The 18541-nt window shown below is 32.7% G+C and overlaps 1 protein-coding gene across 1 annotated transcript; it reads left to right on the top strand.

Moving 5' to 3' along the window:
• The first annotated feature begins 287 nt into the window (after positions 1 to 287).
• LOC114181059 (uncharacterized) lies at positions 288 to 2061 on the top strand. The gene has a single exon (XM_028067381.2). It carries the CDS (start codon positions 833 to 835, stop codon positions 1628 to 1630), a length of 798 nt encoding a protein of 265 aa, XP_027923182.1. The 5' UTR covers positions 288 to 832; the 3' UTR covers positions 1631 to 2061.
• The last annotated feature ends 16480 nt before the right edge of the window (positions 2062 to 18541 follow it).

Here is an 18541-nt window from a genome sequence, read left to right as displayed (position 1 = left end):
TTATATTCTCATTTTTAAATAATTATTGAAATAGTTCTAAATTTTCATTTTGAAATTTTTTATTATAATAAGAAGAACAAGAATAACAATAAGAAGAAGATTAATAAATATGTTTCCTGTCAATGATAAAACATAAAAAGTGAGATATCAAATACAAAATAAAAAAAAAATATTTAAGAACAAAAACATTATTAAAGAGTCACATGTATCATTATATCTCGTATCAATCTTTCAACATTTTTTTATATAAAAAGTAATACAAATATAATTTCTCTTTTTTTTATTCTGAAGGTTCTTAACCACCGCCCTGGCTGTTGAATCAGTCTATGGTCTTCAATTCTTCATCTCTCTACCACCCTTCCAACCAAAAAAAAAAACAACCTTTTGAATCTTTCTTCAACAAACCACTCACCATTTTCATTCCAAATTCTCAATCAAAAAACCCCAGATGCCACATTCTATCTCCAGTGATACCCTTTCTTCCACCCTCCCATGACATCCATTTTCTCTTCACAACTTTGCATTGCACCATTGAAAATCAAAAACCTTGCACACTTTGATTTCTTTACACACATACTTTAACACAATTCAAACCTTCTTTCTTACTCTCTTTTCCTCTTTTGAAAACTACGACTTCTTCTCCTATTGCAGTCTTTGGTTGGTGTTGATTATTCTGCTTCAATTCTGCTACCAACTTTTTGAACCTTGGGGACCTTCTGTCCCCTTTTTAATCCAAAAAACACAAAACAAACCCTTCTATTTAGAATCTTGGTGTGAGTGGTTTTTGCGTTTTGTTTGCTCTAGTTTTATCAAAAAGTTTGAATTGAATGAAATGGTTGTTGAGCTTTGCTCAGAGAATTGTGGGGTATCATCCATGAGTCCTAGGATTTCATTTTCTCATGACTTCTCCCAATCAGATGTTATTCCAGTGGAGAAACACCCTTTGAGATCAAACTCATCTGGCTTGAGCTCAAGCATTGACTTCAATTTCTGTGTTCAGGAAAGCTTAGAGCTTGAATCCTCTTCAGCAGATGAGCTTTTCTCACATGGGGTTATCCTTCCCACTCAAATCAAGAAGAAGAGCCTCAACCATGTTCTTCTGAAGCAAAAAAGTCAACAGCTAGCGCCACCATCTCAACCCCCATTACCACCCTCGAAATCTGTTTGTGATAATGCCCCTTCCACCACCAGAAAAAGTTTAAAGAAAGAGAGTCACAAAGATAGCAAGGACTTGAATGAGGAAGCTGATGAGAAGCATAGTTCCAAGTCATTCTGGAGATTTAAGAGAAGCAGCAGCTGTGGAAGTGGATATGGGAGAAGCTTATGCCCTTTGCCACTTTTGTCTAGAAGCAATTCAACAGGATCTTCACCAAGTGTTAAGAGGATACCACTGTCAAAGGAGGGTCATCAAGTTAAGCAAAATTCCCAGAAACGTTCTTCCCCTATCTCAAGGTCTCACTCTCAATCCTTGGCTTCACACAATAACCATCAAAAGCCTCCATTGAAGAGGAGCCATGGCTCCTACGCTAATGGTATCAGAGTTAGTCCTGTTCTCAATGTTCCTTCTGCAAACCTTTTTGGTTTTGGCTCAATCTTCTCCAATAATAGAGATAAGAGCAAGAAGAAATAGTTCACAAACAAAAAACAGAACTTCTATTCTAATTTACAATTTTACTAATTTGCAAATGAGTGGGGTCTACCTTTTTTTTATGTGTACTTCCCGGATTTACCATGTGATTAGGAAAATTTGCTGTAGAGTTTTCAAAGGTAAATGAAATGGTTTGGTTTGCTTCAAGAAGACAAAGTGATGATAAAAAGAAAATGTGTGTATGTGAATGGGATGGCCAAACAATGATATTCAGCCACATGTTTGGTGTCACAAAATGTCAGGTAAATGTTGCTTTCATGGCTGTCCCTTCTTAGTGTATTATTTCTCTCTTCTTTTGTTCTTTGGTTACACAAGGTGTAAAAACGTTGATTTAACCATGTCCCTTTTTGCTTTACTCATGGTTCTCTGCAATTCTGCATGAACAAAGATGAAAAGGAGAAGTTGATGGTACAGTGTTGTTGTAAATTATTTTCTTCTTCTTTTGGTTATATTGTCCTCAAGGATTGACCAGTAACAGCAAAAATATTTCCAGATATGCATTTTAAGTCTACAAATAAATATTAATATTAATATATATAGCACTATGCACATTAATGGGATGAAAGGGTGTTTTTGTTTGATGATATGTGTGTCCCCTCTTTGCTTGGTGTTTGCTATTTGTTCTAGTAATCAACTTGATGGTGACATGACTGTGATGGTGATCAGTGGCCCCTGGTTCTTCAAGAACCATCTCCTTCTCTTCAAAGTTTGCCAACCTGATACTGTGTTTGAAATGGATTGATTTTCCACCACCCCTTTTTGGTTGCAACTTTAGCCACTTTGAAATCAGTGATAAAATCAGCTATTATTGATAGAAATTAAAGTTGAAATTGATATCTCAAGGCATCTGAAAGGAAAAGCTAGTGTGGATTCTTCTTTAATGGATGATCATTGGTGAACTTCAAATTTTGTAAAGCTTCCCAACTTCAGTTTATAATTTAGGTGCATTTATGAGAAATTATCAAGGTCTCAAATGATCACTTGTTCCTGATTCCAATAAATCTCGGATTTAAAATTTTCAATCGAAGGAAAAGAAATAGGAAGTCGTGCTGTATAGTTCTTCACTATAGGTTATTTAAATATTTTGTGAAAAAATGTTTATTTATGATTATTTAACGTTTTTAAAAGTATATTAACAAATACTTTCTTGCTGGATTAATAATAAGTTTTTTAACAGGATTGATGATTTATGAAAGAGAGAACCACGCCGTGTAAGTCTTAAAATTGTCCTCTCTGTTTTAAATTTCAAGCACTCACGTTCCCTTTTATCACTGCAATTTTAATATTACTTTTTGATAGCGTTGTGAAAATGGGTAATGTGATCCAATCCAGCTTAACCTATCACGGGTTGATGATTTAGTGAGTCAACCCAACCCGGCTCATTTTCTAGCGTGCTAAAAAAATTTGAACCCGACTCGGTCCACCACAGGTTGGCGGGTTAAACGGGTTGACTTACAGGTCCACTTAATTAAAAAAATACAATTTTTTTATTTTTTTTCGGTCAAAACTAAATTATAATTCTAATTAAAATTTAAATAAACTTTAATACAATCCAAATACAAACCAAAATCAAAAAAATACAAATTATTTATGTGTTGGCTGAAAAAAAAAACCTAACATGACTCAAATGTAAAGCCAAACTTAATAAAAAACCACTTGTATGACTCTTTTATCTACGGGTTGGTGAGCCAACCCGGCTCACCACGGGTTCAACCCAAATGAGCCGGGTCAAAAATCAACCCGTATTGAAATTTGTAACAAAATTTCAACCCAATCCGACTCATCACGGATTCGAGCCGGGTTGGCTGGTGGATTGCAGTCCATTTTGATAGCTCTACTTTTTTAAGTATATCAAGAATAGCATAAATATATAAAACCTATTCAAACAATTTGAAAGAAATAATCTCATTATCCCAATAAATACATTACTTTTATCCATGATAACTACCAACATTTGAAATAAATTAAGAATAAAAATTAATATTTTATTAAAATCCGATAACATTAATAAATTTAATATTGTTTTGCTAAGATTTGTATTTAATATGTGGAAATGGATGAAAGAATTCATTGCATTTAACATAAATTTTGGTTAAAATATCAATGGTTGAAAATGATATGAAATGAATCATCTTGAAGAAAAAAACATTAACATTGTGTAAGTTTAGGGTCTTACATGATATTAGTCATTACATGATAAATAATCTACACCAGCATAATGATTGAAAAAGATGTTATGACAAAGAAAAATTCATGGTAAGACATACTTTGGATACTTGTACAACAAATTATGCTGTTACAATTAAAACCATTGCTAGCACTCATGTTTCACTTTCTAAAAGTGCACTTCGTACTTTTAATAATCCATGAGAAATTGTTGAGGTTTGGACTAGTTACCAAGTGAATTGGACCTTAACCATCACAATGCACTATTGCCACTTTGTTTAAAACAACACGCGAGTAGTTGTCAACTTTATTAAAAGCCAATGTATAAGGTTCAATTTTTCTTATTCCAATAGAAATAGGTTATACATATCAATCTAATTTGTTAGAAAACGAAATAACATCTTGCATGAAGGACCCAACGAAAAAAGCTGAAAAAAATCTCACTTTCATGACTCTTGGTCAATAAGGGCTTGACCCCAAAAAGAGAGCGAATGCAAATGAACGTGTGAAAAGATTACTTCAGCAAGATTAAAGTGAATGGTTGAAGATTTATCAATCACAAATGAAGTTCCAACAATTAATTAACTTTGTTAATCATTGATACAAATTATTTATGCGGGTAAGGACTAATATTAACAATTAACCGTTGATACAAATTAATAATCTTAATATTTTTTTTTATATAATTTATTTTCTTAGGCTAAATAATGTCTTATCAGCTAAAATGAATTTTTAAGTTGGGTTAAAAATAGAGTTAAATATTTAGTAATAGAAAAGTGAAGTTATTTTGGTTTTCATGTTATAAGAGACTTCTTGATGAGGCTCTTGTGCGAGATTGATGGAAAAAGGTGACTCTATGGATGACGAACTAAAGCAAATGTAGTAGGTAGGTATTTTGGTGGTGGTGAATTTGGTTGGTAAAGGTTGAACTCTAAGAAGGTTGGATCAATCTTAAATAAGGAAGGCCAGAGGAGGTTCTTGAGGGAAGCTCTAGCAATTGACTCTTAAGTGCAATTTTCTATAGTGATCTCAATAGCATTTCATTATACATTCAAGAGTGAGAAATACAAGGGAGGGAGTTCTCTATTTGTAGGAAAGAAAAGCTCCAATCTCGGCTAAGCAATTTGGAGGAAAACCATGTTAATTCTAGAACATGCACCTAACCTCCTATGATTTGCAGATCAAATGCCATGTGGCAAGTCACGCATTACTAATTTACGCCATGTGCTAAATGTGCAAAACATGGAGCATGCCTAGGATAGTCCCAGGGATTTCAGAGCAGTTGATGGAAGCACGCCTAAGACCTTCACAAGTATCTTGGATTAGCTTCGGATTATAGAATAAGAACTTTTTAGTTTCTAATTTTGTAATTTTGTGTTTCGTCTTTATTGGACTTTTACTCATGTTGGGCTTTTTATGTTTAGGCCCATAGTATATAAGTCTTTGTGAGACACGTTTGTTGACAAATTTGAATAAATGAAAATTTGAGTTTTTCTCTCAAGTCTCGAGGTTCTTCTTCGAACCACCGATCCTCATCTTCGAATCTCGTGTTCAAAGTGGAGGATCTTCCTCACTTATCTTGGAATCTCCTCCAAGTGGCGTGACTTCCCCTGTTCCACAAATCTCCCAAATTGATGTCCTCCATTTTTCCCATTTCGTTCTATGGTTTATACCCTTTTCTATCCAAGAAAAAATTCCACCCTCAAATTCGAGACAATCCTTCATCAATTGGTAATCAGAGCTCCGTTGGTTTCTCTTTCTAGAGTTTCACTTCACATTGTCATTTTCCATTAGTATCGCATTTTGTGTTCTCATTCTTCTAGTTAGAGCTCTTCAAAGTGAACCTACTGGAATCTAATCTCTGACTTGCAAGTGTGTTGATTCGTTCCATGAAAATTTTGTCTTGCAAGCAAAAATAACTACAAAAGGATGATTCAAGTTGTTTGGTCTCTCCATAAGGTTGAAATGTCACAGCTAAAGTAGGTTTCGCATTTCTTCCTTGGATGGCACGCACCAGTAATGTCGAGACTGGGCTTGTTTCGTGTTATGCTTGAATTGGTATGGTTGGTTGGTTGCAGCTTATGTGTTTTTGTTATTGACTCAATTAAGAGTATTGAAATAGAAATCAATTTGGGCTTAATGGCTTTCGGTGAAAATTTTTTGGTTTGGGAGTAATTAGCATGATATGATTCAAAGATTGAATTCAAGGAAACTATTGTCTCTAATCCTTTCGATGTTGTTGGTTTCTCTTGGTGTCCTAAGTAACAACCTTTGGTATTGTCCTTGCTATTTGTGCATGTGATTTAAATAGATGCAACCCACATGTTTGTGCAATTGTCTTAGTGGAAATTTCAATTGGAGGCCTTATTTGAATGCTTAGATTGTTGCTACACTTTTGTGAGGGCTATTTGAAGTGTGATTTAGTGGTCTTTGGTCATCCAAAAGCAGCTCGTATTAGGTGTGGTAACACTTTTCTTGTTTATGTTAGACCCCTCTTATTATTTTTCATTAAATACGGAAAGAGGGGTGGTAAAAGAACTTTCCCCTTTTTACTTTATTTGTGTCAACCTTGTGCATATATTAAGATTGAAAGGGTTAAATAGGTCAAAGTAGCTAGGTCTCTCAAGTTCTTCTCCCTATTAAAGCAAAGTTCAATAGACCATAAGTTGTTTTGATTAAGTGCTTATAAAATAACATAAACACATGTATTTGTAAAGTACCAAATCATAACATATGCAAGTGCTTTATTTGTTAGACATATTAACGACACCTTGTGTTTGTATAACTTCATTCGATAAGAAAAATGCTTGGACAAACAATGCTAATATATAGTCTTAAGCATTCATGATGCATGTTAAATATTTTAAATGCTTTTTTTTTATTTAAAGAACGTCTGTTTCTTATTTTTTTAATAAGAAGGTCTCACAAAGATGCATCTACATAAAAGATATCTTGAAGAATGTTTTTAAAGTTATTCCACATCAACAAAACCTTTGACTCATTAAAATGTGATGAGTGCATATTTATGCCCTCATTTAGCCTTTAATCTTGAATTCTTAATTGGTTTATTCTCTTTAAAAGATTGTTTATTTAAGATTTACGATGATTTGGTTTATTAAGCCTGAGATACAAAAACATGTTAAAAATAGATTTTCAGTTGCATAAATGTTCTTTGGATATTTTGAAAGTGTTTTAGTGCAGTTAAGTTAAGCTCATGGAGGTGTGAAAATAAAATGGTTAAAGCTTCATGACATTTTAAAGATAAAGCTAAGAATAACAGATTATAAAAATTACAAAAATTCAAGCTTATCATTACATTAAGAAGGCAAGAAAAACATGAAAAAGTGAAAAAGTTTGGCTAAGCCAAACTAAATTTGGCTTAGCTAGGAAAAGGGAACAAGCAACAAAATTGAACCTTCTGGTTTTTTCTATTTTTTCACAAAAAAGGCTGGGATAATTCAATAATTTTTATGATAGAAGATAATTTGGGGCAAATGTATCTTTAGATATTTTACATGATATTTTTAATTATCGTATTTAAATATATCAGTAAATATCAAAAGATAATATTTGCCAAATCCTTTTGAATCTCGTAAGATCTTCTTAAATATTTTTAGATTTTCATAACAATCAAATATAACTTAAAGATATTGGATTATTTAGAATATAATATGAGAATATTACATTATTAGAAAGAATGTTACAATAATAGAAAAGGTCTAGTTGAATTTGTAGATAAAGAGACTTAGGGAAACACATAAGTGGAGCTTAGGAACCCTTTGGGACTAACTGTTGGTCTAAAACTAGTGACTAAGTGTTCAAGACATTTAAACACCTTTCCATAAGCTTGATTTTGAAAATAGAAAAAAATTTTGAACCCTTTTATACAAAAGTCGAGAGCTATTTGGTTTGTTGGTGGACTCAAAATTGAAAAAAAAATTGTGTCTTATGTTCTAGCTTGCATGCTTAAGTGTTCGATGAGATTGCCAAATATTTTCCCTCTTTGAATTGGTTCTTATCTTCCTTGGTGTATGAATGATTTCGATCTTGAGATTGCATGTTCAAATATTTTCCCCTTAGTCTTTTTCCATGCTTTCCTTGTATTAGTCTTGATTACTAGTTTTGTCACATGTTTTTCCTTTTTTAGAGTTTTGCCTTCCTTGTTAATGGTGTTTTTCTTGCTTGTCATTAGGATTCTTAGTTTTTTCTTTGAATATTTTTTTTCTTGACCATATTGAGTGTGATTTCCAAATCATTTTGTCCCTTTGAGCTTGAATCTTTGAAAACTTTAAAATTTTGTAGGAGTTTTCACTCTTTTGGTAGATGTGAGTGCTAGCCTAACCTTATTTTGCTTAGGAATGTAATCTAAACACTTGGTGCCATTATTTTTGTGCCAAACTAATCTTGAGTTTGTGCTTATCTAACCACTAATCCCTTTCCTTGTTCTCAATTTTGAATTCTGTTGTAGGCAACATGAATTTGAATGAGATTATTGTAGAGGGGATGGAAGAAAAGTCATCTTTGAACTACTCCACAAGTAATGCTTAATCCTTGGTGAGACAAAGGGACAATGAAACTACATTAGTGAACCTAATCTAAGAGATGAAGATCACTAGGAAGGAGACCTCTAACCAAATGACAGAAGATAAGAGGCAAAATGAACTTAGGCTCCAAGAACACATCCAAAGGCTTGAGGCTAGGGAAGATAGAAAGAAGAGGAGGACCTTATCCAAACACTCCTGTGGTGATGGTAGGAGAAGGCATGACCATGGTTATGGTGGAAGGCGCAACTCCTTACTCAAAAGACAACCACTTCTAATCAAGATTATCATGTTTAAAGGAGACAATGACTCCAACATATATTCAGAGTGGGATAAAAAAATGGACCAAATTTTTAATGTTCATTTAGTTAGTGATCAACACTAAGTAGACTTAGTAGTTTTAGAATTCGATGAGTATGCAATAACTTGGTGGCATCCAATTTGTATGAATTCTATTGACTAAGAGTCATTTGCGGCTTCTTGGATGGAAATTAAGACCTTAATGCGCGCTAGATTTGTTCCTTCCTACTATAGAAGGTAGACTCTTTTTGAATGACTGCTAAAATGGCAAAGTCTCTACGTCTCAAAGTAGGACTTCAATTTGAAAGTGAAGAGGAAAATGTAGTTAGGTTTGTGAGTGGGTTAAGGAGGGACATACAAGATGTGGTAGAGTTGTATGAGTACTCCTCTCAATTTAAAAATAAAAATGAGGCCAAGAGGAGGGATTCATACAATGGCTATTACTCTAGTAGTTGGAAAGGTAAAGAAAGAAAACATGATAAACAACCTTCCAAAAGTTCACAATGTGGCTAGGACCTCTAATGATGCTCCCAATTCTTCTCAAAGTTCAAGGACAAGTTCCATAAAACATTTTAAGTTCTTAGGGTATGGACACATTGCTTCTAATTGTCCTACCAAGACAACCATGACCTTGAACCCTAAAGGAGAAATAAAGAGTGAACAGTTTTCTCCCCCTTCCCCCAAGTGTACTTCCTCCCACACATATTCTTCATCTTCAAGTGAGGATGAGATTAAACCAAGTGAAGGTGGTTTGTTAGTGGTAAGGTGCATGCTAGGGCAAGTTCCATACAAGGTGTCTTATCAATGACAAACTATGTTCCCTCATTATAGATGGTGGAAGTTGTGTGAATGTAGCTAGCACAAGGGTGGTGGGAAAGCTTGGCTTAAAATGAAATCCCTCATGCCAAGCCCTATAAGCTATCATGGTAAAAGAGGTAAAAGAATGGGCATGATTAGGCATAGTAATATTTGATTGAGAATGTACTTTGGTTGAATATGCCATGATTAATCCAAAAAGTTTTTGCTATTGTAAGACCCGAGAAAATTAAATAATTAAATAAATAATTATTTAATAAATGCGGGTAGTAGAAGCCTTTATGGCATTTAATGCAAATTATTGTGACGTGGAAAAGTATTAGCTTAAGTGGTTAAGAGTACTTAATTGTGTTGAGAGGACTTGGGTTCAAGTCTTATGTGTGCCAAATTGTGTGTTATTCTAATTTATGCAATTTTTATGATGATATGTTTGAATGTGGTTAGTGATAATGTAATCCTAAAATTATAGGAATTATCACAAAATATGATTGGTTGAATTGGTTGTGCATTTACTTTATGATTGAAGGGTTGTGTGTTCAAACCTTGTTAAGAATAAAATTAACTTTCTTTTTGCTAAAAATTCTTTTAGCATGGGAATGAAGAAGCATAGAAACCCTAGTTGCCAAGGGGGCGGCCAAAGGAGTTGTAAAACAACCATAATGGGCTTTGAATAGCCACTAACCCCATGATTAAGTCTCAAATTCGTTTTGTGACCATTAACCCTCATTAAGGTGTAATTAAGGGATAGTAATTTGGAGAGAATAGGGAATTTTTGGAACTGCAGTTCGTGAGTGTTGGTGAGGGAGGTTTTCAGAGGAATCATTGTCATTTTGGGAGAGGGAGAGTTGAGTTTTTGTGAAGAAGCAAAGGGAAGCCCTTGGACATCATAAGGAAAAGGGTTAGAAGACCAATTGGAGCAATGATTAACGGGTTAGGGGAGTTCTTTTACGTTTGTTCATGTCCAATAACTATTTTTGTGTTATACTGTATGATTAAGATGCTTATACATGATCAAAATTTCCTTTGTTACGTTGTTTTTTGTGGTTTCTGGGTGCCCAAAAATCGCCTAGCGATTGTGAGTGTGCTATCAGGCGATGCTTTGTTTTCTGCCCAATTTTTTGGGTTCTGGTATGAACCGCCTGGCGACAAAGGTGAACCCGCCAAGCGACGCATGGTGATTGTCTCTATTTTTCAGTATTTCGTGTTTTTCTGTGATACTGTGACTTTTCATTGGGATTGCAAAGTCTGTGAATGTACGTGAGGTGATCGGGATGTGATCAGGATGGTGTACGGGAATATAATCATGAATAGGTGGTGTTTAATTGATGAATGGAACGAAATTGGGGATAATAGGAGTCAATTGTGAATTTGTTTGGATTAGTATGATAGAATTGGTTGAGTATGCAATTGTAAACGAATTGATTTTTGAACTATTGGTGTGTGCATGAATTTCTGGATGGTGAGGTTAATTAGAAAAGTGTCCAAGAGTATATACGAACCTGGGTGTTTCCCAGGAACTGATGTAGCGCCTGGCGGCATCTTATTGGCCGCCATGCGGTAGCATGAACAGGGTGTGGTTCTGAATAATTAAGGGGATGGCTAAGGGAGGGAGTTGTTATTGAATTGTGTTGAAAGAAAATTAAGTGAGACAAAGGGATTAAGATAAGTGAATGAGGGCCATGATATACAAGGCAATGCATAGAGTGAGGTGATGTGCTTGGGGCAAAGTGAATTAGGCTCGGTAATGAATGTTTGGTGATGGTCTAAAAATCTAGAATAGGGAAAGGAAAAAGGATGGATGACTAAGATGGAAATGTGGATTCTAGTTAGTGGAAGTAGAGGAATTTGAGCATAGCAATTAAATACAAAAAGGGTGTACAAACAATTGGTTAAGTATGGGATCGTTGATGAGTTAAATTGGTTACAGGGATTGAGAAAGGGATGGTTTCTCCTATAACTTGGTTAAGTCACATTGCAACTTTATAGTGGTGAGTAAATCACCTAGTTTGAGAGGGTTAAATGGGAATTATGAGTTATAGGCAGTCAAACTATGTTGAAGTGGATGGGTAATAGAATCAGGTTATGATATAAGAGGGTGTTGTTTCCTTTGGAGGTCAATCAGATTGAAGAACATACTAGTTTGGGGTGCCAAAACTAACAGAAGTGAGCTACTGGTATTACGCCTGACGGCCTGCTGATGCCCGCCAAGCGATAGGACCAGGGAGGGGGTCCCTGTACTGCGTGGCGCCTGGCAGTAAGGCGTGTTTCGCCAAGCGACAAACCCTGAACAGTGGGTCTGTCTGGAGCTTGGCGCCTGACGGTGAGGAAGGTTCCGCCAAGCGGTTTGCGCAAGTTTCGCCTGGCGGCACTTAGGCTGCACCAGGCGATAATGTAGTTGTCTGTAGTTTGTGTGTGTTGCTTTCGAGTAATGATGCTATACTTGGATTAGAAGATGTTATGCCATGAGTGGGTAGGGTCATGGATGGTGGGGAACACGTGACGGTATGAGTGGGGAGGTTCATACTCTTTTACTCTCATGTGGGGATACGGGCGAGGTAGGTTTGTATGTTCCGTGCTCACACTTGAGAAATGCTGTGTGCAGGGAGGTACGTAGCTGGTGGATCACGTGTGTTGGACTACGGGCGGACAGGTTCGTAGAGCAGGACTACGAGCGGGGAGGTTCGTAGAGGAAGGACCACGAGCGGGCAGGTTCGTGTGAGCATCATAAACCCTAAATCCGAGAATAATTATTTATGTGTTGTGAAGGTTGAAAAGCCTTGGAAATTAAGGTCTTGGCCAATAATTAACTAGGATGAAATAGATGGGTGTATTACTTCTGTTTTGATTCATTGATATGATAATTATTTATTTTATGAACTCACCCTTTCTGTGTGTGTTTGGCGATGATCGTGTAATTCTTTACACAGGAGCAGATGATGCTACAGGTGATGCTGCAGACGTTTGAGACAGAGAGAGGGGCTAGCTTGGGATGTTGAGCTAGGATTTTTACACTGTTTATCTACGATTTTAGTTTTTATTCAGCAATTTTGGAACTTGTATAATTTATATGACTTTTTATGGATTTGCACTTTGGATTTGCAAGCGTTATTATAAATTTTGAATTTTCCGCACTTTTGGGAATAATAAAATTTTGACGATTGAATTTCAATTATTTATCGATTTATTTAATTAAGTAATATTCCTTAGGGATGTTACAGCTATTAGTTAAGAATTTACTGTGGTTAATAGTGAGCACGTCAACTAATTAATTGAGAATTTACATTGATTAATTTGAAAATCTATGACAATAATAAACCAAACAATAATGTTTACATAACCAATGATGAATTCTATTTTGGAAAAACAATTGAAGTTGTAAAAGTAGCCTTTAATGCATATATAAGTTTGATTGTGGATAGGTGATAGTTCAAGAATACGAACTTCTAATTTTCTCATAAAGGCTAAAAATGAATTTACAATAGTTATTTTCTTTCAATCTCTATATAAAGAAGATTTCATGAAGAAGAAAGATCTATGACTTCATTATAAATTGAAAAACACTTAATTTTCATGCCATCTCAAGCGATCCTCAAGTCTTACATGAGTGCAAAAATACATTGTTTATGTTTGATAACAATATAAAAGAGTCAACTTCTATTGCATTTGTCTTAAGAAGTTTTCTCTCTTTTAGTGATTGAACCTTGTGACCTTTTAGATCACACTTCTTTATCTATAAAGTTAATTTACCCAATAATGGATGGGTCCAAATAATACTTATATTGTAATCCAGATAATAATAAGCATTTAGCCAAGAGTGGTTGGATGTAAAGAATACTCAATGTTTAGTAATTAATGGTTATAGTCGAAATAATACTTATTTTTAATTAATAATGGTTAGGATCCAAAGAACACTCATCTTTTATCTTATGCCATTAGTCTTCTAGTGGCATTTGATCATGTCAATCAAGAATTGAAAGTAGTCTTAGTTTTCAGATGAACTAATATAAAAATATCTAGTTTAAATCTCTTTACCATTATCTCTTTGAATGTCATTTTATTTATCTGCAACTAACAAAAGAAGAGTTATGGTAAAATAAATTTTGAAAAGTATTTTTGATAGTGTCTGTAATCTAAGATATGTCTAATAATCTTCATCATATGTTATCTTATGAAAACTACTTGACAATGCATTTGTCAAAGTTCAAATTTTGTCTTGCTGCTTTTATTAGGCATTAATTTGCAAAGTTTTTTTCTAAAGTATCAAATACACAATTTCACCCTTACTTGTTATGATCATGTGTTTTTTACACTCCTAGTTCTCAATGTGTTCAGTACTTTTCTTTTCCTTCAACTTTCTCCTTATATGGGCTTTTTCTGACCTCAATGCATGTGTTCACCTCCTTTGCACTTCTCTTTCACAGTTCTATAGATTATTTTCCAAGTTCAATCAACATTGTTTCTTTGTTCGTGTAATTTTCTTACACTTTAGGTGGTCATTCTCACTTATTGTTTGTCATTTTGTCATCACTATAACAAAAATCACTTTAAGCAACAACACAAAATTGTGAGTTAAACTACAAAAACAGTGGGCTAAAGTTTAGACAACAATTTTTTAGGTGTAGTCTAGGTGAGTGTAGCTGTAGGTAATAGGCCACGATTTTTAGTACGACAACAATTTTAAAATTGTTACTTAAAATCCTCATAAAAGGCAACGGTTTTGATGTACGTGTTTTTCCAAACTTCACATTTTTAACATTGTGGGCTCTTGGCGTTTTCAGTCTAAAATCAAAGGGAGGGAAGAAATTCAATTTTTTGCGTTTTTTGAACTAAGTTTTGCATTTTTAGTCAAAAAATGAGGGAGAAAATATTTATAATCTAAAAGCTTTCATTCTTAGTGTATTTGAGACCACATTTTATGGATTAGCCCACACTTTTTACAACTGACATTTATATAAATATTGTTTAAGATAGTTTTTAAGCCACATCTAAAAAAATGTTTCATTTACTATGTTTAGACCACATTTTTATATATGTGGTCTCGTTTAGTGTTGTCTAAAGTCATTTTTGTTGTAGTGCATGATTCTCATTGATACCACATAATGCGGAAAAGTCAACTTGATCCATGATAGGTGTCAAATGTTTTTATAAGAGTTAAGATAATCTCAAGACCTTATATTTCAAGATGATGTACTCCTATTTATTCGTCTTATATGTTCTCCTTCCATATTTGTGTCATAATATAAAAGTTTGTGTAATGATAGTATGACAAATTAGTTAAGATTTTGATATAATAATAATTATATAACTAATAAATGATATTTTTTTAAATTATTTATTTTCAATTTTTTAATGGATTTTTAATTAAATGGTTTTGAATTAAAATACTTTAATTTAATTGTTTTCAAGGTATTTCTATTGCAGGAGTCACAAGTTTAAAACTTACAATAAAAATCCTACGTTAGAATACATGACATAAGAGTAAATTTATTGAAAATAAATTTTATTTTCGAGAAATACTCTATAACACTAAATAGTTTTAGGTTGCAAATATAAATAATATAATGAAGTTTTCTAAAATCTTACATTATAGACTACATCTTATGACTTTTACAGTGAAGATGTCCTAATATGTAATTAATATTTTTAATTGTCATGTACTAATCATAACCATATTAACAAGAAAAAGTGGTTAAAAACCACAATATTTGATAAAAGGTAATTTGCTGACATGATTTTTTTTATGAAAATAATACTTAGTTCGTAGATGATAATGAGTGGGCTCGGATATAAATAGACTCTAATAGCAATTTGTAATAAAAAAATTCAGTTATTACCCATTTATTTATCCACAATATATTTATTTAAAAAATATTCACGAATATTTTAAAATTTACAAGTATCCGTCCATGAATATTTTGAAAAATTATAAACTTTTAAAATAAAATTACAAAAAATATAAATTTAATATTAATTTAATTTAATTTAATTTAATAAAATATAATTTTAATTTTAATTAAATTAAATTAAATTTAATAAAATATATGTTTTATTTTATTTTATTTTTTATTAATAAAAAATTTACTGATACAAATAATATAATATTGACATCCCAACTTATTTATAAATAAATATTAAAATATTTAATACTCGATAAATAATAAATAGATTTAAATATTAACTATCCTTGGCAAATTTTATTTTCACGTATCCACGAGCACGGGATACTTAGTAGTCATCCCTAGTTCGTACCTTGACTCTATACGTCACATGATGAAAGATGAAATTTGTGGTAATTTAAAAGTACGACTCTATCATAGATGTAATCAAAGAAGAACATGGTTTGATTTGACAAATGTTTATTTTATGGATAAAGTTCCAGCGAATGAGTCAACATTTACGTTCAGTTGGCAGTTAATTCAGAACTTTAAAAATAATTTTGAATGAAAAATGGATATCAAAGGTTGTTCCACCTTTTCTCCACCCAAAATAAAACTAAAATCGTTTCGAATAAATTATACTTGTTTATTCAACGAATAAATTATTCCAGTCTATTTTATTTTTTAAAACTTGGTTTCGTTCTTTTTTTATTTGGATATCTAAAAAACTTTCTCTTTCTCTTTTTCTTTTAGTAATATTAATTAATAAATTGTGTGTTCTGTGCTAGAATAATTATTTTAAAAATTAGAAAATTGTAACACTTATATGATCCGAAAAAAGTTTAAAAACAGATGAAAGTATGATTTATTCAAAAGTTTTAGAATAATTTTCCAATAAACTCTTATTAAACTATTAGTTCAATAATTTTCATTCAATATCTGTTAAATGACATAAATTTTAACCAATACATCGGTAATTTGATGTGTGGAGGCCGTGTGTGCTTGTGTCCCTTTGGTGAGTGGAGGTAGTTTGAAGGAGGAGGGTTGTCGTGTATTGTGGGTGTTGTGGGGCAGTGAGTAAAGGTAGGAGAAAAAATGTGTTGTGTGTTATGGAATGCTTGAATTGATGAAAAGGAGGAGAAGAAAGAAGAATTCTGAGTGAAGATGGTGCGTGTCGTGGTGTAGAAGAAAAAAAAAAGGAAGATGAAGAAAAGAAAAGGAAAACACACGAAAATAAAAAGGAAAATGAAAAAAAAATTACCAACACCTGTAATTTAAAAAAAAGGGCACGTCCTAAAAATGTATGCCTAAAAAATGTATGGTTGAAGTAGTCCATTAGATAAAAAAAAAATTAAATATATGCATTTCCTAAGTTCGAAGACTCAACAATATCAAGTTTTAAAATAGGACAAAAACTAAAATTATGTTATAATTCAAGAACCAAAAACATAGTAAGCCTAAGAAAAAATGGAGTTAAAATAATAAATATTAGTGATATATTTATTAAAATCATGAAGGATGATTTTATCAATTATTTTAAGACTTAAGTTTTTCATAAATTTAATTATATTTTATTGTGTTTCTATCTTTTTTAAAAAAAAAATCTCTATTAAATACTTATGTTTTTAAAATTTTCAATTGAGTATATATTATTTATGTTTTTTAATTAACTATATGAGATGATTATTATTTTCTTCCTCATTTTACTTATTTGTCTTTATGTATTAAGAAATATGCAATTCTAGAGTTAATATAAAAGGTTAATACAAGATGATAAGTGACTTTTGTAGATTTAATTGACAATATGTTGATAACTATTGTCATGTTCCTAAATAATTTTCATGTCATTACCTAATATAACTAAGGGATTAACATTACTATTACCATTGATATATTCGGTGTGACGTTCCATTTTTATTCAACACCTTTTCATTGAAAATAATAAAATTCACTTACCATTTTATATTAATCATAATATCATTTTACATTAATTATAAAATTCAAATTTCTAACTCATGGAAACAAGTAAATAGGACGAAATAAAAGTCACGTCACCCAAATTAAAAACAAAAAGTTAAAATTAGAAACTCTAGAAAAAAAAATTAAAATTGTGAATACTTAAGAAACTTAAAAACATTACATTTGAATAGTATAATAATACTAAAATAAAACATTGCATTACAAATATTCAAAGAACACCGGTTAGGCTATATCTTATGTCAATACAATCATCCAAAAGATAGGATTATAATAATATAAAACATATGCATCCCAAGCTTTTGTACTATGGTTCTATTCCAAAACTATACTTAACATGATCTAATATCCTCCCACGACTTGGACAATTTGCCTATAATATTCCCACGATGTGCCCTTCCACCTACATCTTCATTTGCTTACATCAATAAGGTGATTATTGCAAAAGAAAGAGATGACCACAAACAAAAAAAAAACAAACACAAAAGGATAAGCTAATTTACAACAGAAACATCATATATTAGTGAAAAATGTTGTATCACAATACAATGTACTAGAAATAGTCATATAGATATAAATCATATAATCAAAGACATTTAAAAACACAATTATTTGGATACATGCATTGATATCAGATTCACTAGAGAGTGCACGAGTGGTGGCCTCTAATGCTTTGCAAAGTCATTGCCAATGAGTTTCATCCTACCATACTTCATCCTCCCACCATCTTAGGCCACGATAAAGCCCGTAGAATAAAACTTTCTACTACTTTCACCACATAACATATTCAGCTTTATATGGGTGTGATTGCTTATTATAGTGTCAAGATATGTCCTTGCTTTAATCCATACATCAATGCATACACTAAAGTAATTCAATTGACGAAATTTCCCCTATGGTATTCCTTGCATTATACCAACTCATATCTCTACTGCAACCTTTGGAACATCGATAATATCAACAATGAAAACTATCAAAACTAGTGAAAATAAGAACTATATAGGAAAACAAAATCACTACATTGTTTGGCACCCAACGGTACAGATGGCGCACCCAACGCTAATTTCCTAGGGGCCCAAAATCCATGGAGAGCCTAGTGGCCTAAGTTGGCGCCCAACGCTGGTCACCCTTGATCTCTATGTGATGAGTGTGCTTAATAGTAAAATCCAATGCCTAGCACTAGAGGCCACTAGAGCTCTCAAGAAAACCACCGCCCA

This window comes from Vigna unguiculata, chromosome 4 (assembly GCF_037176805.1).
Source record: "Vigna unguiculata cultivar grain cowpea cultivar isolate G323 ecotype 2 chromosome 4, ASM3717680v1, whole genome shotgun sequence".
Lineage (NCBI taxonomy): Eukaryota > Viridiplantae > Streptophyta > Magnoliopsida > Fabales > Fabaceae > Vigna > Vigna unguiculata.
This window is presented reverse-complemented; position numbering and strand designations above follow the sequence as displayed.